General features: G+C 39.2%; 1 protein-coding gene across 13 annotated transcripts in view; it reads right to left on the reverse strand.

Moving 5' to 3' along the window:
- Positions 1-24,515, reverse strand: part of Nrg1 (neuregulin 1) — a 1,059,481-nt gene that overhangs the window by 112,552 nt on the left and 922,414 nt on the right. For 5 of the 13 annotated variants that reach the window (XM_036166364.1, XM_036166370.1, XM_036166363.1 and 2 more), the window contains exon 1: positions 12-1,452. The exons of the other annotated variants lie outside the window; for them this stretch is intronic. In XM_036166364.1, coding sequence (XP_036022257.1) covers positions 12-678 — 667 coding nt within the window. In that variant the 5' untranslated portion in view covers positions 679-1,452. Of the gene's footprint in view, positions 1-11; positions 1,453-24,515 lie in introns of those variants that run through there. 13 annotated transcript variants of the gene reach the window in all.

Below are 24,515 nucleotides of genomic sequence, written 5' to 3' on the forward strand. Positions count from 1 at the left end.
TCTCTACTTACAAAGTTTAGGAGCAGTTTGGAGATTAGTTTCTGTTGTTTGTGGCTGAGTTGCTGACTTGGGTGTTCTCACCTCGGGAGTCCGAGCTGGAGAAGGGAAGGGTGGTGCGGTAGACAGGAAGGGAGGAAAAGCAGACAGGCGATTCTTCCGGGTTGGCCCTGCTGAAGGTGCAGAGGCCACAGCGACATTGTCAACTTGTACTGTAACATGAACCCCGGGTTCAGACAGAGCCCTAGAGACAGGTGAAGTGTATGCCTCAGAGGACACCAAAACAGCTGTGGCAGCACTTGGATCCAAGGAAATAACAGGGTCCTGGCCTAACCCCCCAGGGTCAAGGTGAGTAGGAGAGTCGTATTCAAATATCTTGTCCACAAAGACCCACTTTAGGCCGGCAATGCAGAGGCAGAGGCTGATTAGGCAAGCCAGAATGGGGATGATGCAGATCTTCTCGGAGTTGAGGCACCCTCTCAGGCGCTCAGCTTCCAGGCATACACAGCAGGGCACGGCCAGGCCCAGGAGTCCAGGGCTTCTCCCGTCTTCAGTGTGGGTGTCTGGCATGTGCTCCTCGGCCGGAAGCCCATCGAGAGATGGGTCTGCACTCAGCTGAGTGGAGGGGCTGGAGGACCTCCCGCCAGCTACCTCAGACATGTCTGGGGAATAGATCTCCATCGGCTCACCTCCAGAAGGCCTGGCCTGTCTCACAGTGCATTACCATGCAGAGCCCCCCCCAACCAAATGATACAGCATCTTGGAGGGGGAAATCGATAAGGCATCCAAGTCCAAGGCCATTATCAAAAGTAAGAGAGCTCAGGAGGAGGCAAGGGAAAGGAAAAAGAAAAGAAAAAAAAAGAAGAAAAGAGCTTCTAGCAACTACGAAATAGAAGTGTACCGAAATATCTTGAGCTCTTGTTTCTGGGACACTTTTCCAGTTCTTTCAAATGCTTCTCCAAACCATCCCGGTTGGTCAAGAAAGCAGGGGACTAAAATAGGAAGCGAGCGGGATGCCTGGCTCTCGTTAAGTAAACCAGTATCCCAAACTGAAAGGCATGTTTCTCACCTCAAGCGTCTGAAGCTGGTGCCTGCTTAGAGGAAGAAAACAACTGTCATGCAGGAGAAGTAAAAGCAAAAGCAAGACCAGAGGCGGCGGCGGCGGCGGCAGCAGCGGCGGCGGCAGGAGAGGCAGCAGCGACAGTAGCAACAGCATCCTGTCGTGTTAACGCAGCAGCGGCTGAAAGAGGCTGAATCATTACAGAGCAGCAGGTGCCTGCCCTCTGAGCATCACTGCAAACAGTACCATTGCCCAGGGATGCGGGGGCCGCGGGAGCCAGGAGGGGCGGTAACTCCCATCCCCGCCCTGCCTCCACCCCCACCACTCCTCTTTGTCCTTGTTGCGCTCAGTCACTTTCTTCCTCTGCTGTCTTCCTTCTTCCTGGCTTCTTTCTCTTCCTTCCTCCTCATCCTAAATAGATATTCTCACACTCTCTCTCCTCTCTCGCTCTCTATCTCCTCCTCCTCATCCTGCTCGCTCTCTCTCTCTCTCTCTCTCTCTCTCTCTCTCTCTCTCTCTGTCCCCACTCTACTGCTGGCGGGTCTGTAATGAGTACAGTACACTCAGCAAGGCAGGACTGCCAGTGACTTCCTATTTTATCCAATTAGAAGGAATAAAGGCCATCAAAGCAAAGAGAAGCTGCCGGGCAGCAGTTTAAACGGGGTCTCCTGGGCCCCCACCCCCTTTTTCTCTTCCTCTACTAAAGCTGGCCCCAGTTTCCCACCCCTACACTCCACCTTGCTTGCTCTCAGTCTTGCTGGCTCTCTTTCCTTCCACCTACTGTGGGGTCAGAAAAAGCCAGAGATCGATCCTAGCAATCTAACAATGCTGGGGTGGATGGGGGTGGGGTGGGGGTAGAGGGTGGAGGTGGGACCTTCTGGGTTAGACCTGAGGCTTGGCAAAGTCGGCTATCTGACTCCTCCCCAGAGAGGTAAGCTTTCCACCAGCAATTTCTTCCTGCCTGCAGCTGAGAGATAGCATTCCTTCCCTGGCCAGCCCTCTAATAAGTTTTGTTCACTAACAGGACTCTTATTACCTGATTTTCAACCAGCAGTTAGAACAGTTTTCTAACCATGGACAGCTCTGTCTTCACAGCCCCAGCCCGCTTCCGTGAGGTTTAAGACTTTGCCATGCCCAGTGCAAAATGCTGAGTGCATGCTGGGGTAGGGTGGGGTGTGAGGGTGTGGGGGAAGGGAAAACGCCCCCGTCTCTCTGTTCTTTACATTTGCAACTCCCTTATCCCATCCAGAGCAGGTCAGAATAATGTCAATGTAGGAGAAACAGGACGTTCTAAGAAGAGCAAAGGGCTACCGCTTCATTTTCAAATTATCCTTTCATGTTGTCTCCACACTGCAGAGGAGGCTTGAATTCCCTGGACACTGTAATATACACCACATGTCCTCGGCTATCATCGCACTGCAAGTATTGAGAATTTTCTGTAAAAGCGTGCCTTGTGGATTAGGTTTCAGAAGCTTTAATTTACAAATAACTTCCATGCTGAGTTTTGGGTTTTGTTCTGGCCCAGTCCTTGAGGGAAAAAAAGCACTGTCCGTAAGAGAGAGCATGGGCTCCAGGGAACATTTTGTGGGATGTCAGTGCATGTTCTGCGTATCTGATCCTTTACAGCACACTTCACTGAGCCTGGATATCAGAATGGTTTCCAAGGAACCATTCTATCTACCTATGTCAATAGGAGTCTTAAGAACCCTCTCTAAATCTATACTACATAACCATCACACGCAGTCCCAGGGCAGTGAAAGGCAACACTCAAGTCTTAAGAAAATCTGCACTAAACATACTTTATTTTGTACGGCACAAGTCTACTGCTTTGAAAGACATTTGAGCCTTTTCAAATGCCAGGAGGTAAGAATATTATCATTTCCTTCCAGATGAAATTACTCAATAATTATGAGTGATTCAAAGGATATTAGTATCTTAAACTGTGTTTTCAGCCCTATCACTAACAACAACAACAAAAAACCTGACCTAATTTGCATAATTGTAACCAAGATTATGACAAGCTCACAGGCAAAATGAGTCATGGTGAATTCACCTCTACATGACCAGTGACCAGTGTTTTGAAATTGTTCACATGATTGTTTTCTGGCTCCATCTACTTGATTTTAAAGAAACAAGAGTTTTCCTAACAAAGATTCTAAGGATAGACATGAAATTTTATAGTGCAAGAAATCCCTACTAAAGCACTCACAACTTAAGATTTTAATTACCAATATTCATGTAAGTATTCGAATACAAATAGTGAACGGATATACGCAATTATTATAATTCCTTCCAGGATTACCCTGTCTAGTGAGACTTGGTGTTTTCAAACCTTACATTCAAGTACTGAACTGGAGCTTATCCACAGCCAAGGTCATTTAAATTTCAAAGACTAGAAGGCATCAGGTAACTTCAAGTCTGACAGGTGTTGAGGGGACACCAAAGATAAAACCCACAACTCCTTCATCACTGGCACCAATGGCAATTACCATAGTCACAGAAAAGGTTGCTGGCTCAGTCTCTGGTTGTCATATTAAGCTTAATCACAGCAAAGGTGGCTGGCCGATATCTGGTTGTCCTATTAAAAACTCTTGTCACTTACAAAGAAAGGGATCACATTACCCGTAGGCTAGGACAAAACACCAGAGATACTCACAGGACTGTCCCAACAACTACCCTTTGGGTCAGACTGCACAACTCAGACTTGGGGTGCGTGTTTCCTCCATGAATGTACATTATATGAACTTTGTGGCTCGCTGCTCCTAAGATTAGCTTGCAGAAATCCAGCTTCCTATAAAACTGTTTTGTTTTATTTTGTTTTTCTATTAAATTAGAAAGTGAATGGAATTGGGAAAGGGATAATAGAAATAAGAATAAAAGGAATTCTCCATTACTTCTCCCCTGGGGACCAGGAGCTGCTTTATCCTTCCATCAAATCCTCTGCAGCAATAAAAATGTGAGGAAGCCAGTAAATACGGAGCTATGATCAGAGCTTTCCTAATATACAACATAGGTGTTTATAGGAAGAGCTTTAAGAGCATACCATCATTAACCCTGTAAATGCCACCTTAATGAAACCCAGGAACACCCATTTCCATGTGCTCTTAGAAACATGAAATGAGACAAAAATCTTACTGCTTTTTAAAACTCTGTAATTATCATCTCCATCATGACAATAAAAACTATGTTTATTGAGCTCCACCTTTGTGACAGGAACTCTCAAGATCATAATATACATTATGTCTGAGGTTCTCTCATCCTTTAAAGTCATTTACCTTGAAAATAAAGAGACAGGTAACTCAGGTGATGTAGCCAGGCACTAACTATTAAATGATAGGGCTGAGATTTTGAGATGGCCAGACCTATGCTGTTTCTAATGAAAAAAAAAAGATCCTTAAAAAAATAATATCTATTATGTATTTTTTGTATATCAGTTCAATGGGAGAATAAGGGAACTAGACTATACAACCAATAAATAAAATATACTTTAACGTAAGAAAACTTAAACGTACCCAGTTTCTCTTAAATCTTGCTGAGTGACTTTCAAAAATTAGTTATAAGGATTAGACTTAGCAATTCAAAGATTATCTATTTATAGTTTAAATTCATTCTTCTTCTAGGGCCTCAGTTCCAGGACTCTTCTGGGGAAGATATTTCAATTATGTACTGCTGTGAAACCAACTGTCTTGAAATAGCTTTACAACCACCACCATGAGGTTGCAGGTTGACTGGGTTCAGCTGGGTGGTTCTTCTGCTCTGTTTGATACCAACTGGGGCTGCAGTCAGCTCCAGGCACAGTGAGGCTGAAGCGAGCAAGTTGGCTCACACATGAAACCAGACATCAGCTGGGACACCATAGGATGTCCAAGTACAAACCAGCATGGGGCTTCTCCACATGGCTTGAGTTTCTCGTGGCAGGTTAGCTGTTGATGAGAGCTGTCTATCCCCAGAGACAGGAAGCTCGAGCTACTAGTCTTGTTATGGGAGTTGCACGAGCGATTATCATTATTCTTAGTTGTTAAGTAGTCATGGTGCCAGCCCAGACTCAGGGCGGTAGTAATAGATCTTAATGGAGAGGGATAAAATATCTGCTGCCATAACTCACTGACCACCTCAAGGCAGGAAGGCAGTGCTAAAAGCTAAACCAGGGTAAAGAGGAGTCGTGGAATACAGAGTCGATTTGGCAGAACCAAGTCCAATATGCATGCACTTTGGATTCAGTTTTCAGATATTCTAGTTTCCTTTTAAGCCAGCATCAATGAAGAAAATATCCCACTACATTATCAATGAAAATGTTAGTGCTGAAGCTCAGTGGGAACGTGCTTGCCTAGCCTGCATGTGTCCCAAGTACCCCAGTTCAATTGCCACAACTAAAACCAAACAACATGAAATACCATTGTGAATTCACTGTAAGTTAAACTATTTAATTCCGCATTAATTTCATTTCTTTTATTATCAGAATTAGACTAGCTTCAGCAGATGAAAGGGATTGACAAATGTCATTTTGCTTTTGACCATATAACCCAAACTTGTTTTCTTTATTTTTCCATTTGAAAAACTTTACCCATTCTTCTAAATTTTACAGTTAAAAAAAAAAAGAAAGAAAATTTACTTCATGGTATATAATATAGAATGGTGACAACGGAAATATCATTTTGAGATAATTATATGTGTAGGTGGTAAATCATATATTTGTTAATGAAATATGAAACCATTCACTTGTGTTAAAAGAAAGCTCATGGGCCCAATTGAAGCTTTATACATTGGCTGTTTTATCACAACACACATACACACACACACACACACACACACACACACACACACACACACACGCGCCCAAAAGCCTTTGTCAAACTAAAACATCCCTCAGTCTACATGGAGCTTCTCATACTTCCCCAAATCATAGGATTTCATTATTTATTTATTTTCCCTTTTGTGACATTCTCCCAGGCTCACCTAGAATTTATCATATATATCAGTGTGACTCTAAATCTGCAGAAGTCCTCCTGCCCCAGCAGGGAGTATAGGCATGTGCATCATACTTCACATGGCTTCAAATAGGATTTTTTGACGTTATCATTACTTGGTCACTTTTCAGTCACGTGTTATTTTGTATCACACACACGGAGATAAATAATATAATTTCCTCTAAGGTAAAAATGACCAATAACTGCTTAAAAGTAGAGTTGTTGGCAGGCAGTGGTGGCAAATGCCTTTAATCCCAGCACTCGGGAGGCAGAGGCAGGCGGATCTCTGTGAGTTCGAGGCTAGCCTGGTCTACAGAGTGAGATACAGGGCTACACAGAAACCCTGTCTTGAAGAACCAATAAATAAATAAATTAAAAGGTAGAGCTGTGATCCACTCAACTTCTATATTTTGTTTCATTTTCATTTTTATTGAGATTGAACTCCATAGACTTCACTTCCTCAAATAAACTGCCAGGCGTTTAATATCTCTCTGTCTAGACTGTCCCGTGCATTCCCTTCCATCTTTAATGTCCAGATCACATACTTCCTCATAAATTTTTCTAAATGTCCCAAAATATGTCTTGAGTGAACTGAGCCTCTCCTAGCGATTACCAGCCATCATACATCCTACCAAAGTTAACAGAAGAGCTGGACAAATGCATATTAGTTCTTTGTCCAGGAAATCTCTCTCCTCAATGAAAAGTTCCCTAATGAAGCAAATCAAACTTGCATGCTCTTTCACGATTGCTCACAGGACAGATGAGGGCCAATAGAAAGCCATTTCTGCTCTGGCGCAGGGATGCTACACCTCCTTGGAGGAGAAATCAAGACATCACGCTTTCCTCTTTCTTACCCACTGGAATGATCTCGGAGAAGAAAATTTTACTCAATTTTTTAAACTATTTTTGCGAGGTGTCACATATTCATATGATTGCCTGGACTTCTCTGTGCTCAGTTTGGAACATGATGATCAATTTTACTCTGGTCCTTTTGTCCTTCATATGCAATTCAAGTAAATAGCCTGGATTGTGAAGTCATTTGGAGAGTTCTTTTGGTTATATATGATAGTCATAATAAGCTTTTGTTTTCACTTTTTTAGAGTGTTGATATTGCATTCCCCATCAGTGAAGTGCATAGTTAAATACAAACCCACTTCCAGAAGTTGGAAAAATTTCAACTTTGCTATTTTAAATGAAAGATAATTATACATATTTATGTAGTACAGTGAGATAATTCAAACTATATTCATCAGTGAAAAATGAATAATTATCATTGTATCTATACATAATTTCTTGAATGCGCATCTTATTTTGATTTTATGTCACTTTCTTTTGACATTACAATGAACATGTTTTGGATCTCAGTAGAAGTAATGACTACAAAATATGAGTGCAATTGAGTCCATCCTCTCTAAAATGGTTAAATTGATCCAATGTGGCTTTCCACCCAGTGAAAAACTCATCACATTTTCAACTTGTCTAGTATTTAATTTTAAAGGGCCATAATATTATTTATGCCTGGGATTGCTGGTGAGCTAAAATAATACAACTTTTAATATATAGACTGACTTTCCTCTACAAAGGATCAGTATATAATGCAGAAGCTAAGGATTCAGCTTCAAGGTAGAGTGTTTGCTTAGCATGTATAAGTCCATAGTTCAATCCCAAGCACAGGAAGAAAGAAAGAAGAAGGGTACCATGGGGAGAGTGGGTTTGCAGCATTAAGTATCTTACAGTTCAAAAATACAATGAACGAGCTCCGGAACCAATAGATCATTGAGACAATCAGTTTAAAATAATTTTTATGAGAAAAGGTTTATTCTATACCATTTTACATTACTGAAATATTATGTCTCACTGTTTAATTCCATCCTATTTATGTAGTTAGAGCCTTCTAGAAATATGAGCATAGGAAGGTGGCAGCTATCCTGCCTGACTTGGTTGTAATTCCTTTAGTTTGTTTTTAATCAAATGTACTCACCTCCAGAATGTAAGCTATACCTCAAGCATCGCTGTGTGTTTCCACTATTTTCCTAGCACCTAGAACATGCATGGTGCATGGAAACATGTAAGAGGTATTTGTTCAATACATGGATATCTTAAGGAGAGATATATAAACTGTGGAGGGAAAACATGTTCCAAGAGATAGGAACTACCTATGGAGATTTACCTGAGAGAGTAAAATCAAAATATTGTTAAATGGAGAGGGTGGGAGGAGGGAACCTATTTATAATGGAAAGAAGAAAATCCTAAAAGAAGTCTCTGAGGCTTTCTGGCGGGTCACAAATACACATTGGCTTAGTCACTGTAAGCGCAAATCTCTCACTTTGGTTTTGTTGCTAACGTATCTCAAGTTGCAGGCATGAGGAGGCTTAGCTAATAGAGATTTTCTGTCTGGTCTTTCCTCTTGAGTCTTAAGGCAAATTTAACAAAAACATTAAGAGGCAGCTTGGCTTTTAAGTGTGTGTGTGTGTGTGTGTGTGTGTGTGTGTGTGTGTGTGCAATCTTACTCAACAAAATAATACAGAATGTACATAGTGTAGCTGAAGAAATTTTGGTTAAAAATAAGAAGAAAATACCTCTGGTAACCAATGTCATCTTAATTCAAGTTTGGAAAACTCTCAAAAATGGAAGTAATTGAATTTGACTTATACACAGGCACTAATAATTTGTCTAAAGTTCAGCTGATACTGGAGGCTGGAGAGGTGGCTCAGAAGTTAAGAGCTCTTAACTCGAATTCCAAGTTCAATTCCCAACACAACTGCCTGTAACTCCAGCTCCAAGGGGCTCTCACATATACAACACACATGCATATGTGCACACACAAAAACCCTGGACTGCATGATTTGAGGCTACCCTTGACCATATTGCAAGACCCTGTGTCAAAAAAAAACAAAAAAACAAGCTGGCCAGGTATGGTGGTGCTCTCCTTTAATCTCAATACTTGAGAGTCAGAGACAGGCAGATCTCAGTGAGTTTAAGGTCAGCTTGGCCTATGTGTGACTTCTAGAACAGTCAGGGTTACAAAGAGAAACCTGTCCCAAAAAATATCAAAAATAAAAAAATAAAATAAAAATGACACAAGATTGTGCTGATATTTGGATCGATCTGTGAAATGACTGCTAAACCAACCCAGAAACTCAGCTACCATGTAGCACAGCATCTCATTTATAGTCGACACTATGGAAATGCATGCTCATTTGATCTTTGCTTAAAACAGAAGTGGTGGGAGGGAGTCATGAGTTACTCAAAACCAGCTACCCAGACGACCATGCAACTTCCCCAAAACCTGTGCATATAAGAAATGTGTGCAGAGTATCTGGAACAGAGGAAACATGGGGAGGAAATTAGCGTTTTACTTTTTAAAATGATCTGTATTTCTAAAGATGAAAGACACAAGACAAAGGAAAAAAAATTCTTTTAGAGCTTATCATTCAATTAAAGTCGCCATAGGTTCTCTCTCTTTTGCTGATTCAAACAAGACTGTAAAGCTGCACCAATGGGGAGGGGAACTAAAAGACACATGTAGTTTCCAGAACCGATTTTGCATTCTGAGTGAGTCACCCAACTGGCAGCATTGCTCTTGTAAGGTCACAGCACCGTGATGGGCATAGAAGCTGAAATATCCATTTTAAAGGACATGCCAGCGTCATCCTTTATTGCTGCTCCTCAGTCCAAGGAGGTAGAAATTTTCCCTTTGGTCTTTCAACTTTTATTATTTTAGGAAGTATGAATTTGAAAGTCATGAGATAAAATGCCTTCTGATTTGACCTCAAGGTCTTCTTTTAAACATAATGTAAGATTGCTAGAATCAGGCCTATTTGAGACTGATTTCTTTTTGTCTCAGAAGTTATTGGGAATGGAAGGATGGAGATTTATTACAAAGTGCCCCTGTAATCTCAATCCTAATTAGATTGAAATGTTTCACTGACGGAAGTTGGAACATGCTCATCAATTTTATTTTATTTTATTTTGTGCAAGAAAAATAAGTTCTCAGGCATCTAAATTGCCTGCCTACTGTCTCATGGAGATCAATCTCAGAGTCAGTGTCAGCCTACTGAGCCTACCACAATAACACAATTCAATGCCAGTTTTGAAAAAGAAAATCTGCTTGACCCTTCACAAGAATTGCTTCTATATCACAGATTGCTATGGAATGCCCAAATGACACCATGTGGGCACATCTTCCTTTGTCAGAAACTCAGAGACTGAGAATTCTATTTGGATCCTGGCTTTCAACAATATTTGATAAACTATAGAGTTACAGAAGGTATGAGCTGTAGAACCCAAGAACTCTCCCTGAGGACAGGCTGGAGATTAAAAAAATCACTAATGGATGGGAACATTATAACTTACTGTCCTTATGAGAGGGAACATACTCCAAAGGAATGTGACTTTGGGAAAGAAGATTGTCACCTCAGAACAGTCACCACACAGTAGGTCAAAACCACACTAGGTCTAATTAGAATTATCCATGTCTAAGAAATGTGTTGAGCCACATCTTCTTTTAACTTGGAGAATGGACAGACTACATAGGGAAGGGGTCAGATGGGCAGGAAAAAAAAAACACATCTGATGACAGACTTACTCTGAAATATGATGGCAGTATATTTAAAAAACATATATTATCTTTTCTTATGTAACCCACAGCTTACATATTTATATATTCTTCCTAAGAATGTAAAGAGATATACTTACCATGCACACTGGGGTATCTGGGATAAAACATATCATATATATACATATGATTTGAAAATATAAAAATGTTGTTGGATAGATCAGTGAGTATATATTTCATAGAGCAAATATAGGAAATGTTTGTGATAAAATCCAAATAATCAGATAAATGCATAATTCATTCAAATAGCAGTAATGAAAACTAGAGCCCTTAAAAACATTATTCTTATGGTAGTTTTGCCCACACTAGTAACAGAAAATCCAGTACTTTGATCACTGAAACTCACAGGCTTACATCTAAGAAACAAAATATTCTACCAACTCCACATTGAGCAAGTTACAACAAGCCAGTTTCCTTCCCCCATTACACCTCCGCCACCTTCCCCTTCCCTAATTCTAAAATTATATATATATATATGTATATATGTGTGTATATATGTATGTATATGTGTGTGTATATATATATATATATGTGTGTGTGTGTGTGTGTGTGTGTGTGTGTATAAAAAACAAAAGATTCACATTACTTGGACGATTTTTTAACGGCAAAGAAGTATATGACAAACCACTCATTGCCGTATTATTACGAGCTTCTTCTGGAACTTCATCCCCAGCACCAAATATTTATTGAGAAGGGACTTTCCCAAACACAGTGTTTCAATTCCCGAGGAACCCAAATACTGACGAACAAGGTGAGCAGGGAAAACATTAAGTTCACACTACTGACAAAACCAGAGGGATGCATGGCAAGCTCCTGAGAAGTAAGTGGAATTATCACGAATGTTCCTTCTCAAACACGCCTCTTCTAGCAGCCAGCTGGTCAACAAACACTACAGGCCACAGGTCCCTCTATCCAGCTGTGATTGCTACCCAGTTGTGCTCTCAGATATTGCATAAATTATTAAAATGTATGATGTTGTACAGCCCCCCTAAAATGCATCTATATTCAACTAAACCATATCACTGACAGCAAGAGGCATTCATGGTGACATAAGCCAGCAGAAAAGGGACTTTTTTTTTAAAATGTAGCACCACAGTGCAGAAAGCCCCAACCATAGGCTTCTTTTCTGTCTCTATACATCTCCCACGAGAAAGGAAGGGTTTAAATTAAGTGGTTCAAAATGTGTCTAGAAAGGCTTCTAAAGTAACCCATCAATCTTTCAAAGTATTTCTCAAAACCTTCCTGCAGCTTTGCCATGATTTACTCACTGGAGGTCAGGCTACCTGTCTCCAGGTTAAATCTCCTCAATGCAGGTTAAATTTCTAGATTTAGCTCACTCACTTCTCATCTGTGTCTTTCTAAGTGTCTGCTGATATGTACCCTCTGGTACTAAAGGCATCTAAATGGTCTCTGTGCAGAACTGGACCTCATCCTTTCCTTTATCTCCATCAAAGATTCAAAGGCAAAAACTAGGATTGGGAACCATCAGAGTCTATCAAAGTTAAGCTGCTGTTATTCATTCATATCCTGATCACCAAGAAGATACAGAGGAAAATGTTAGCAGTCACCCATGTTTCCAAAGTTCATAGATACTTGGTTAATCAAGAGACCACAGCAAGCAGAGCTGTTGGAATACTTTTTAAGAGCACAGACATCATCTCATGGGTAGAAATAGACATCCTCCAGGGCACAGGTGATTTTTACAATAACCAACAACCAGGGAAGAATAAATGAAAGTGTTGAATGAGAACAAAAATACCAGAAAATCAAGGCTAGATGCTTGAGTTTTCCAACTCAGTCTGAAATGGCATTTCTGTAATTTAGCCAACATTCAGCAACTAATTAAGAAATTGGAAGCTCGGCACTTAAAATGATTTTCTTTTTGTAAGTCAGCAGGGAGAAAAGCTGGGAAACCTCAAGATAACCTGATTTCCAAAAGCAAATTCCAAATTTTAAGGTCATACATTGCATGCAATAAAAATAGCTACCATTTCCAAAGTGCTGAGATAAATGTGCATTGACTGAGTGGCCCATGAGCTGCATGTTTCACAAGTGGCTGGTTATATAGCAGGCATTGTGTTGGGCTGTGTAGATACGGCTATAGGAAGTTAAAAGAATATTTGTTATATTAAATAAGCTCTTTTCCTCCTATGTAAAAGGAGAAAGAGACAGCATAATTCAAAGTATGGCAAGATTCATCTTACAGGACTGAAGAGGAAGCCAACTGAAAACAAGTAGGCCACACATTATACTAAGTAGAAAATATATACCACTCCTTAATATTACCTCAATCAGCCTGTAGAGTAAGTATTATCATTCATACTTTATAGATGGAAACAACAAGGGTTTGAGAGGATACAAAGACCACATAGCTAGGAAGGAATGACTCTGAGATCCAGGCCTATTCCTACATCAGAGACCTATTCCCCTACTAAACAAATATTTTACACCATATGAAATGGACCCATGCAAGAATGCTTTCACAAAACAACCACTAATTGTACAAGATATGTCTCATTGTTGAGTTCTAAGGTTGAATTTTAAGTTGGACTTATATATATGACTTCTGTAAGGAAAGGGGCACAAGAACAGACTTGATGCTAAGAATGTACACGCTCACAAATGTGTAACTGCTGCCCTGGTCAGATGAATGTCTCTGCACAGTGCAATGCCCATTCCTAACATAAGGACTTCATTTCCACCACTAGGCACCTACTTAACTGTCCTAGGTGGCTTATTCTGGTCATGATAAAAGCAACTCATTTAAATGATACTGCCAGTAAGTTCATGAACCAAAATAATTCCACATTGAATAGTGTGAGGCCCTTCCCTTGCATGCTTTTTCTGACATCAACAAGAAGAGCCATAAACTGAGGACTTGGCAGAAAAATTAAGTTTCTCAGTGTTTCCCAACAAAATTGAATCAGTATATGAATACACTGGACAAATATACTGTTAGAAATTTCTCAGATTAAACTGAAAAGGATGTGGTCTTCAGTTAATGCCTGTAGGAACACAGACTTCTCCATTAATTTTCTTAAATGCATACTTTCCCCATGTTTTCTCAGATACTTTCTAGGTTGATATTGTCCTCACTCTTTTTAGAAGATATTCATTCACCGGGTGGTGATGGCGGCACATGCCTTTAATCTCAGGTGGATCTCTGTGAGTTCGAGGCCAGCCTGGTCTCCAGAGTGAGATCCAGGACAGACATCAAAACTACATGGACAAACCCTGTCTCGAAAAACCAAATAAAAACAAAACAAAATAAACAAACAAAAACCAGAAGCTATTTATTCATTTGCTCATTCATTCATTTATCTGTTCACTCAATGATTATTTCAGCAAGTGTCTACTAGAATCAGGCTTCATTCAAGACTAAGGGGAGATGGAAGAAAATAAACTGCCTCTCAGGGTGATCCCATCTGAATGAAAGATGCAGCTTTCTTAATCTTAGCCTGGCACATCGGCAAGTTGGAAGTAGCAGTCAGAGGCTTACGTGGCTTACAATAGGTTCTACTTTTTATAACTGACACTGATTTTTTTTTTCCTTAATGAGCTTGTCAGGAAACAGTGTTTATTGTATATGCATGTTTGAACATCTGAGAATTCCCTTCACTTAGGAGCCGGTTAGGAAAACATTTTCTTCTGATAATGTTTTGTTTTGACTAGTGATAGAAGAAGAATGCAAAGATTTAATCCCAGACAAGATCACGGCTCAACAAAAAGCTGTCAGTGGGACTGGACGATCACAGACAGAGCAATGCAATCCATCTGTTTCCATTCCCAGTAACCATCCAACAACACAGCCACCAAAACAGACTTGGCTATGGGAGCAATATGATGGCAGCTTACTTATCTGAAAACCTGATAGTTACATGTGTGTGTTTCTAAATATAAAAATATAACCTGTTCTGTCCACATACTGTTAGTTGTACAAATATGTTTTCAGGGCGAACCCTGTAAAAGAACAAGGCAGGGGTCCGTGGGAGGTTTTGGAGGGAATAGAGGGGAGGGGGAAATGATGTGGTTATATTATCACATCAAAAGCTAGAAGTATTATTGACAAAAAGAAAGAAGACAAGGCTGATTGTGGTGGTTAGATTAAATAAAATAAAGCATTATTCCATTTTGTTATATGTTTGGTGAATTAAAGACTTACAGAACGGTGGTGCCAACATACATGTTTGAAGTCCACTCAGTCCCATTTCTTGACTTGTTAAGGCAACATACTAATGTCATAGAAATTCTGAACCAGGTATGGTGGTCTCCTATCTATAATTGCCAGAATGCCAGAGACTGAGGCAGGGGGGCTATTTCAAGTTTAAGGCTACCCCCAAATTTAGTATCTTCCTCACAAACTAAAGGTAAGGTTTTTTTTGTTTGTTTGTTTTTGTTTTTGGTAGGTTTTCTATTGTTGTTATTGTTTTGTCTTAAAGGAAAGTTTTTTAACTGAAAAGTAAATTGGGTGTAGTTATGGCCACTAGATTGCCATAGGGTCCTAGACTAACATTTTCAGGGCTGCTCGTGTGGAGTTAGCCAGTTAGTTAGTCAGCAGACATCCTTTCTTGTTTATGTTGATGATAAACATCACAAGCATTCCATTAGCATGAAGCCTGTGATAAATACATGTATCATGGAAGTTGGGTGCTAATCAGTGATTAATAACTGCCTCCAACTACTTCCTCTACTGCTCATCTCCCTCCCAACTCTTCTACCCTGACTAACAAAGAAAGGCCTACTAAAGTCTGAAGGTTCATGTAGTTACAGGAAAGCAGATGCATTATTTATAAGGATGCAGAGGCTAGAAAGTTCGGCTATGCAGCTTACCCTAGCCATACTAGGCTCGAAGCTATTGTCAATAGGAATCTTGCCAGTGCATTAGAAGATGAGATAGAAGGGATCTCTGCCAAATAAAATAGCTAAGTAATAACAAATGCTAAAAAGGAAGAGCCTTGGGGTTGGAGGGAGGCCTGAGATCACTGCTGTGATCACCAAGCTTTTCAGTCAATGCGCAAAGAGAAGCTGCAACCTCAATTAATGCCTTATCTTCCTTGTTCTTAATTATAGTTAGACACTCTTTTCCAAATGTTACGACAGTATCTATAGACATCCTTGGAATTATAACTGTCATTGAGACATACATGATACCCAAAGTCAGGCATAATTGATTGTGATTGTATGTGGACCAATATGTTTAGAAACGTATACTACATTTTTAGAGATCAAAGAAAAACTGCTGTTGTCCTCTTTGAGTTATAAGAAAAGGAAATCCAGTTACAGTAAGCAACAGTTTCTTATTCTGCACATGTTCAAACTGATATATTGCTACAGACAGATACCTGTCAAGGCTTTAAGTAGATTTTGAGATACAGCCATTCAAATTTCATTTCCTGTTTAATCACTGTCAGTCACTTGGAATTTACACCACAGCACAACAAAAGGCCCCATGCTTTAACTGTTAACAATACCACAGATTGAAATTCTATTTAGCTGAGAGAAAAAAAAAACTATAAAAACTAGCAAAATAAGTCAATTTAAACACATGCAAAAAATGAAAACTTACTATGGAGATTCTTTTCTTTTTTAAAATAATTTTGAACAAGAATGACACATGTCAATACGAAAAGGGGAGATCTCACAGGGCCTCAACCCTTCACAAACACTTGCAAGGATTCTTAAAGCAAAATAATCCTGTGTCAGTCTTTAAAGTGAAACATAAAGTTATCATTGTATTCTGCTTCCTCCCAAACAGTGAGGCTGCATGATCCATTCTAGCTATATTCTTTCTTCTGAAAGACCTGTCCATTTGAGATACAGCAAGCACCTTTTACCTATGACAATATGCTCAACAATTATTCTCCATCCAAAGGTGTAGAGGTGAGAAGCAGGGAGAGAGTCAAGGTATTCCTTCTAAACTACCCAACAAATGGAAATCGGTACCTACAATTCTCAAGTCTGAACACACATTAGAAGCACTTATGATAATAAATGTTTTTATGTGTTCCTAGACTTGACTTAGGAACATCAATACATAGAACTAGTTTGATCCAAGTCATTTATCTCATGTCATGGAGAAGTTAGGGGAGGCCATTTTAAAAAGCAGTTGCAATGTTACATGGCTTTGGGATAGACAGCAGAGCTGTATATCACCTACCTTCTACCTTTACTCTATGCAGATAAGAACGACACAGAAAGACTAGGGCTGAGTACTGCTCCTGCTCCTGTGTGTTATACAGCCTTGCCAAGACTGAATTGGCAGGGCCTGTTTCCCTCTTCCTCGTTTGAATAACAAGACTGATCGTATCTGTTGCCTGATGAAAGTACTAGACACTTAATAAAAGTTGTCTTTGCCGGTTTGTTACTATGTGTTTTAGTGAGAACAAAAAAGGACTTTACTGTCATAACTGTGACCATTCCCTTACTCCCAACCAACTTTTTCCTTCAGCACCACCACGAGGGACAGCGACCAGCTAATGCAAGCTCAAATTAGTGACAACCCCACAGGGAGACAATTTCTTAAAAGTCACTATGAAAACAAATGTATAGCCTCAAAAACCAAAAATCTCCAGATAAAAAAGCTAGAAGTAATGTAAACAATAAATAAACAGAGTGACATTATTTCTGAAAATGTTACAAATGTTCTAAAAACATTATCGAAGCCAGTGTTATGGTTCAAAATACTGATTTTAAGGTATCAATGAAGCTCTTTCCATAAATTAAGATTAAAGTAATTTTCCTTTCATTATATAGATGAGTGATTTGAGAAATGATGGTGACCTGAACAATAATTCACTAACTCACTGTTAGTATTTTACATCCATTTAGTACTTTCTGGGAATTGACATAGCCGGTGTTACGTGAATGAAAACCACAAAATATACTCAAAATTCTTCTTCAGGAGCTTATATTCTGGTGTGAGGATTGATGCTCATGCTCTGGTAGGTAATAACCAGTTAAAACAAGAGCTATAGGACCAAGAAAGAATGGTTCAAAGTTGGGAGGTATTCTGGACACCCTAGGACAACAGCTGGAAGCCTCTTACTTTTAGGGTTTGATGAGACAATTTCCCCCACCCCCAATTTCAAAGCACCATTCTAATGGAATATGCTGAGGTCAGCTTTGATACTTCACATCGGGGAGGGTATTTATAGCACCACCAACCAGTTCTCCACAAAGAGTCTCTTCTATTGGCACATTTCTCCAGTAAGTCTTATACCCAAACTCACAGCCAGTGTTCTTCAACTGAAGGAATAAGCAGAAAGATTTTTTGGTACTGTTTACACACAGAGAGCGTAATGGGCTTCATTTTTGTTTTATTTTTTCCTACTAAATATGATATTTTTAATCTTAGTCATTTTTACCTGATGCTGAATGACTTCAAAGGCTCTAGAAAGTCTCCTGTATACCCTTGAATCCTCATGTCTCTCACAAAGCTTTGCACAGGTCACATTTGCCTATAAGGGAATTCTCTCTCCCTCATATCAACTCATCCTAAGACATATCCAGGGACACTTTGGGGTTTATTTTTTCATAGCTAAGTTGAAGAAAGTCCAAACAAAGATTCACTGATGCTTTTGAGCTTTGGAGAACTTCAAAAGCTGCCATGAAGAAAGCAGAGAAAAATAATCCATTTGGATCAAGTAAGGGGCATGTACAAATCTCAAAAATTACTTTATGACTACTTAAACAATTTTCTATTTGATAGGTGCAAGGTTCTTTTTCTTACTATCCTCATACCACACCTAAATCATAAACGTGTCCTGCCTGACAAGGAAGATTGCCCATGGTGCATTTCAACATAATGGGACATGAAGTTTTTGCAGCTTCATTTGGGTGGAGAAGAATGCTAACAATTTCTAGCTTTGTAGCATATACATTTTAAATAGATGTTATGATAAAAAAAATCTGTACTGCTCTCAAAGCTACATGATTTGTGAAGGATATAGATGTTTACAGTTTGACTAAATAACTAGATCTGGTTGAATGCATGATGGCATTGATGAATATTACATGATGAACATTACAGAATAAATTTCTACCTTGCAGATTTTGTTTCTTAATATATCTTACTTTTCATATGGGAAATTTGTAGATGAAACTTGACCAAATGACATACAGGCTTCTCATTAATTAGCCATTGCTCTTAATGATGGAAGAATCATCACAAAGGCAAGTTTTGGCTTTCTACATTTTATAATCTAATTTTAACATATGGATCCCCTTCATTGTTTAATTTGCCATATCATATCATAAAATTTCCTACTTCTCTTTCTCTTGGGTCAATTGACTAACCACTAGAAATTAATCTTTTTCCAAAGAAGTCTCAATTTTTAATGAAAACAAGACTAAGAAATGGTAACTTTCCATGCATTTTCACACACCCTAACTATAAATATTTTACTGAGTATGTCTCTATAAGTCACCTATGTCTTTGGTGTGAGTTTTGCACAATCAACAGCAATTCAATTTATGACACTGTGATTATGCTCCCCTAAAAGCTATTGGCGAAATTTCTAAATTCTAAAACTGCTTTCAAGACCCCAGGTCCTGTATGTTATTTCCATCACCTCTGATTAGTATTTTACTTTCAATGGTAAATTATGGACTACCATTGTAAAAGTGAAATAGATTTTAGGATTCTAATTTATGTAAGCTAATTCTTTTATGGAAATTCTTTGTGTAAAATATTTTTTAAAAATGTGTGTAAAACAATTCTGATTATGTCTTACATAAATGATGTAAGATAGACACTTTACTGAGCTGAAATTTATATACAATATAATAAAACTACTCTTTTTAAAGATGACAACTATCATTACTTAATATTTCCTTTAAAATGATACCTCATAAATGACTTCTCTTAAACAATATTATTTTTCTAAACCACTTACTTAAAAATCTCTGCCCTTTATCAGCTTTATTTTTTTATTTTTTTATTTTTTGGAGCTGAGGATTGAACCCGGGGCCTTGTGCTTGCCAGGCAAGTGATCTACCGCTGAGCTAAATCCCCAACCCCCCTTTATCTACTTTATATAATGGCTAGGTGTCATGACACAAGATCAGCACCATTAGGCACAACTGACCTTTGCACTTCGATGCAGACCCCCTCAGCTGTGGACTATCCCCTCCCCTACTTCCTCACAAGCTCCTCCCACAGCCCAAGAAACATGTACATACCACCTAACATGAGGTGGATCAGAGCAGGAAGAGGATTACAAACTGTTCAGTTTACTTTTATAGAGACAGAATTCTACAGACTAAGGAACAGAAGCATCACATTTCAGTCCCAGAGCTCAGCTATCACCACCTCCTTCCCCCTATTAACTTCTCTGACTATCGAAATGGCCTGATTCCTTTAACACTTTTAAACAAAGACTGATTAAACTTCTGACAGTTTCAAAGAAAACTTCTGGCAGTCAGTATTGAACAAACCCAGGCGTGTGAGCTCATATCTGATGAACAAATACAACCTAAACAAATTCTTCCTCTATAAGAGCAAGTTAAGGAGAATAGAGGTGAGTACATCTTGGGGCCATAACCCACATGAGCTGGTTTAATTGGTTTCTAAGACTTTGCTGACCTCTCTAGATGAAAAGTGCTGGTCCAGCAGTCCCTCTGTGATTAGCTGAACTGTGAACACACAGTGCCTCTGTTAAAGACATGAATTACAATCTAGGCTTCTCCCATGCTGGATTCAGTATAACAGTAGAAATGGGAGTGGGAGATGCCCAATGAACTTATGAGTCATTACTTCCTTTAATGGTCTCACTGACACTGATAAAGCTGCAATCAGTATTTCCTCACATGTTGACCACACCTGCTATAAAATACTAGTCACAGTGGGCCAATCATGATCCTTTTTCTCTTTCAACTGAAGCAACTTTTTCGATACCCAATCACTTTGTTTGAAAATGGCCAATTCTGCAATATATATTTTTTTAATCACAGATTTTTCTTTTAAATAAGCTGTATTATATAAAGCAACTCCAGAAAGGTAAGCACCACATGGCCTCACCCACGTGTGTCATATACAAAGTCTTTGCTCTTAAAGAAATTGAGAGCAGATATTCTGGTAGTTGCTAGAAGCTGTGGAAAGCAGCCAGGAAAAGAAAGGGTTGGTCAGTGAATACACACAGAGGCAAGCTGCCCTGGTGAGCTATTACATAGTCATTGTTGTGCACAGAGAACAATAAAACTGTGCACACTAAAAAGCTGAAGGACTTTTAAGGTTTTCAATGAACAGAAATGAGAAACGTTTGAGGAGATGTTTTTACCTGACAAACATTCTATCATGAATACATGGGTATACATCACATTAATGCACCCATAGGCATAATTTGTATGCTTCTGTACGGCAGTTAAAAATAATTTGAGTTTTAAAGAGAAAAATAAATTAAACCTCTCTTGAAGGCTCTGGATCTCATACTCTACGTTTCAACCTCTGAGGAACAGCACTTTGCAGGGGCTGGAGAGATGGCTCTGTGGTTAAAAGCACTGGCTGTTTTTATAGAGGACCTGGGGGTTCAGTTCCGAGCACTCAGATGCTGGCTTACAACCAGCAATAACTCCAGTTTCAAGGGATCAAACACCCTCTTCTGTCCTCTGAAGGTACTGCATGTATGTGGTACATAGACATGCAAGCAAAACACCCATACAGATAAAATAAATATTAATAAATCTTTAATAAAAGAAAGGTCAAAATGTTTCCTATGCATTCTAATTTGTAAAATCATCACTCATTTTTCTACTTAAATTTTTTTCATCTAAAGTGAACACTTTCCTCCAGATTAAAGAAGCACATTCATAAGCATTATAATGAGCTTAGAGGTAACAGGCAATAACCTGTTAAAAATGAGACACCGGGGACTGGAGAGGTGGCTCAGTGGTTTAAGAGCACTGACTGCTCTTTCAGAGGACCTGGGTTCTATTCCCAGCACCCACATGGCAGCTCACAACTGTCTGTACCTCTGGTCCCAAGAGATCTGAACGCCTCTTCTGGCCATCTGGGGCACCAAGTACACACACATGGTACACTGGCATATATGCAGGTAAAATACTCACACACAGAGAAAAATACATTTTTAAAAAAGATTTATTTATTTATTATGTTTACAGAAGAGGGCACCAGATCTCATTACAGATGGTTGTGAGCCACCATGTGGTTGCTGGGAATTGAACTCAGGACCTCTGGAAGAGCAGTCGGTGCTCTTAACCTCTGAGCCATCTCTCCAGCCCCCCCCCCCCCAATACATTTTTTAAAATGAGACTGCAACTCAATTTCCTACTCTACTTCCCTCAGAGTGCCCATCCTGCAATGATTCCGTCTGCCTGATTAAACAGTGCTTGAAAAGCCATTGACTTCAATGTCCCTTTAAGAATTCCATACCCATATCTGTTTGCTGGTATTAGGTACCTGTGCTTTCCTGAGTGGTGTACTTTCTCCTTTTGTTTCACAGCTCTACTCTCTTAATGAACCTATACTGTGGAGGTCCCTTGGGGCTGAGTCTATCTGTTCTCATTTTACCCCAAAGCACTCAGGGGTGGATATGTGGCCTAGCTCCCTACTTGGTAGCAGTCCTCTATCTCCCTGGGTAGAGTATTTTAGCAGTAAGCATAATATGATCAGAGCCAATCAGACGCATTCATCTGTAAAATTTTCTGCATAGACAAGAAGTAGACTTTCCCCTTTTAGACTGTTAGCCACACCAACACGTGGAGAAACAGAGTTACGACAAAGCCATCTTCCCGCCAAGCAGGAAAAACCCCTTGAGATTGAAACTAATATCTGTAGTGAAGCGAAGCACAAAGACTGAGGACCAAGAGTCTTGGGAACAAACTGAGCCAGTATATTCTTTATATTTATGGTCTTAGAAATAGCATTTCTGCCACTTGCTACTGGGAAATCGCTGCCCTAAATCTTCATCCATGTTGCTAATATTGCTTGTCTGTTTGGTCCTCGGCATTTCTTCCAGCTTTGGCTTTTCTCTTTGTTTAACGTTTAAAAAAATGTCTTTTCTCCATTCTACTTCTTGGGCTCCTCGATCACAGGCAAGCCACCGAGTTTGACTTACATAGATGTCACAGTCTTGCTAGTTCTGCCCCCAAAGATACTTGGTAGATGTCTTTGTCTCTATCCTCTTGTCTCCACCTAACCTTTCAGACATTTTTTTTAATGTTTATATAAACACATATTTCATCATTCTGGTGCTGAAAAGATTTAAAATGCCATAGTTTTAATACTTCTATGAAAACAAAATAGTAGAACAGCAATTGTTCGGTGGCTGGCAAGGGTAGAGGAAGGAGCAGAGGGAGGCTGGAATAATGAGTTCTGTTCACTTGGAATGGGTTCTACTGTTCTAGCACATAAGCTGACAAGAGCTCGCAGTAACTCAGGATATATTTCTTGAAAAAGAAGAATGGAGCTAGATAGCTCCAAAAAATAAACTATAAAGAGACATGAAATGCTGGTTTCATGATACGATGAGTTTCATAATATGATGAGTACATGTGTATGGAAATATAACACTGTGTCCTGTAAATATGCAATGTGATAACTAAAAAGAATAAAATTTGAAAACAGGTGAAATAAAGACAGCTTTCCCTCTCCCAGTTGATAGTCAAAATAGATTTTAGTGAGAATTTGGAGCTTATGTTCCACTAAAAGACACCTCAAATAATAAAATACAGGGATATAATCACTCCATATCTGATAAATGGCTACTAGCAAATTTTGCTATCATACAAACAATTTCAAGATTTATGAATGTGTAATAAATTATCACTTGGCTTAGAAGAGGCCACATAGTTCTTCCAAGAACTGAATTTATCAGAGTAAGAGTCCCACGTTCAGAAGATCAGAATTCCCTTAACACAGCATGTTATGAAGTCGATGCATATTATTAACAAAAACAAAACAAAACAAAAAGCAAACAAAAACAAAAAACAAGCTTCTCAAATGGCCCAGACCAACCATTTCTTCCTGGTTTTACAGTACAAAAGCCTTGAATATTCTACCACTAACTGAAGGTTCTGCTGCCCACTTTGTTATTTGGTTTATTGTGAAGAATATACCTTTTTATAAAACTTAGCTTTGGGCTAAACAGGGTAAATATGATTATTTTCTTGAGTCTTTATAACAATTCTATTTTGAAGTTTTTTAAAAAGCGAATGGTCTCCCCTCAAGCTAGTGCTATGGAACTCATAAAGCTTTTTATTAAAAGCCCAAGATCTGAAGTCAGAAGAATCAGCTTTAATTTCTGCTCTACTATCTACTTAGTCTTTAAATTTGGACCAATCACCAGTGTCTGAGTGCCAAGCCCCATGCTTGTTTACAGCACTAATTCTCAACCTGTGGGTTGCAACCCTTGGCAAGGGGGATGTCACACATCAGATATCCATAACAGTAGCAAAATTACAGTTATGAAGTAACAATGAAATAATATTATGACTGGGAGCCACCACAACATGAGGAACTGTATTAAAGTGTCATAACATTAGGAAGGTTGAGAACCACTGACTTAGAGGATAAATCAAAGCCATAGCGTTCAATACATCAGTGACTCAATTTATGAAATGGTGTCTTGTAAAAAAAAATGCATGATATATTAACCACTACACATGTGGGTCACACATGTGTAGGTGTGTACACTCATCTTTTGGGTTCAAAAGGACAATTTTGTACAAGGTTAATTTTTCAATCAAACGCAAAAAGTTAAACTTGTTCAAAATGGGCGGGGCCTTCTAGCAAAGGGTTACAATGAGAGGCCCTGAGTGACTCTGGAAGGCAACACAAAACTCAAGAATCAGAGTATATTGGCAGACAGCACTGTGAGAAAAATATTAATGTGTAATCAGTTACAAAAAGAGGAAC

The sequence above is a fragment of the Onychomys torridus genome, chromosome 17 (assembly GCF_903995425.1).
Source record: "Onychomys torridus chromosome 17, mOncTor1.1, whole genome shotgun sequence".
Taxonomy (NCBI): Eukaryota; Metazoa; Chordata; class Mammalia; order Rodentia; family Cricetidae; genus Onychomys; species Onychomys torridus.